This window comes from Cebus imitator, unplaced genomic scaffold (assembly GCF_001604975.1).
Source record: "Cebus imitator isolate Cc_AM_T3 unplaced genomic scaffold, Cebus_imitator-1.0 Scaffold70, whole genome shotgun sequence".
NCBI classification, from domain to species: domain Eukaryota; kingdom Metazoa; phylum Chordata; class Mammalia; order Primates; family Cebidae; genus Cebus; species Cebus imitator.
The window spans coordinates 7290999-7292535 of record NW_016107385.1 but is presented as its reverse complement, the minus strand read 5'-3'; the positions used below and the strand labels follow the sequence as shown (position 1 = coordinate 7292535).

General features: G+C 38.8%; 1 protein-coding gene across 1 annotated transcript in view; it reads left to right on the top strand.

Annotated features, from left to right (window-relative positions):
* Positions 1 to 1537, top strand: part of TMEM260 (transmembrane protein 260) — a 74634-nt gene that overhangs the window by 50188 nt on the left and 22909 nt on the right. Inside the window, exon 13 of the mRNA XM_037739475.1 lies at positions 848 to 983. Coding sequence (XP_037595403.1) covers positions 848 to 983 — 136 coding nt within the window. The remainder of the gene's footprint in view (positions 1 to 847; positions 984 to 1537) is intronic.

Here is a 1537-nt window from a genome sequence, read left to right as displayed (position 1 = left end):
AAAAAAAAAGAAAAAGTTATATATTTTTTTTGTCCTGTGTAGCTTCTAATTAGAAATCCACAGTTATTCAAATAATTGTTCCCCTAGGTGAAATGTATTGTTTTTCTCTGGCTATTTTCAAGACTTTTTATTTGTCTTTAGTTTTTAGCAATTTGATTATGATATATTTTAGCATGAATTTGTTTGAGTTAATTCATTTGGAGTTCACTGAGTTTCTTCAGTCTATAAGATTATATCTTTCACAAAATTTGGGAATTATTTCTTTAAATAATTTTTTCTGTTTCACAGTCTTTTTCTCCTTCCAAGATTCTAATGCAATGAATTTAGACCTTTTAGTATTGTCCCACAGATGACTAAACTCTATACGTTTTAGTCAATTTTTTTTGTTTAAACTATATCATTTTTAAAAATCTATCTTCAAATTCCCTGGCATACTGTCTCGCCAAACTTACGTTAAGCCATTTGGATCCTCTTTGTATAGTTTACTTTTTTGTTGAGCTTCTCCATCTTTCCAACTGTTTCTAGAGTATTTGCCTTCCTTCTTGATGCCTGGTTGTAATAGTTGTTTTAAAGTCTTTGACAATTCTAGTATTTGTGTTATCTTAGAATTGACATTGGTTGATTGTTTTTTCCCTTATGAGTTGACATTTTTCTGGTTCTTCATATGCTGAGTAATTTTGGGTTGTATCCTAGACATTTTGATTATTTGGGTTTTATTTAAATCCCAAGGAGAATGATGACTTTTTGGTTTGTTTGTTACCAAGCCTTTGGCCAGGTTAATCTCAGGTTGCAAATTCTGGCCTGCCTTCTGTGAACTGTAGTTCTAATACCAATTCTGTTTCCAAAGCAATTGCAGTGCTTATTTGGATCAATCCCATGTGTGTGCTACCGTTACCGGTGGCGAGTGTCCAAGTTACTGGCTGCAAATCTGTACAGGTCAGCAGCACCCTCAATTCTTGCCTCCTCAGAAGAAAGAATTCAGCTGAGGGGTATAAGGCAGGAGAGACCAAGGCAAGTTTTAGATTAGGAGCAAAAGTTTATTAAAAGTTTATTAAAAGCTCTAAAGCAGAAACAAAAGGAAGGAAAGTATACTTAGAAGAAGGCCAAGCAGGCGACTTGAAAGACATATGCCCCATTTAACCTTTGACTCAGGGTTTTATATGATGGCTTACTTCTAGGGTCTTCTGTCCTGTCTCCCCTGATTCTTCCCTGTGGGTGCCCTGCCCGGATGCACAGTAGCCTGCTGGCACTTGGGAGATGAGAATGTGCAGTGTGGGCTGGGTGCAGTGGCTTATGCCTATAATCACTTTGGGAGGCTGAGGTGAGCGGATCACCTGAGGTCAGGAGTTCAAGACCAGCCTGGCCAACGTGGTGAAACCCTGTTTCTACTAAAATTACAAAAATTAGCCAGGCATGGTGGTGTGCACCCGTAATCCCAGTTACTCAGGAGGCTGAGGCAAGAGGATTGCTTGAACTCAGGAGGCGGAAGATGCAGTGAGCCAAGATCACGCCACTGCACTCCATCCTGGGCTACAGA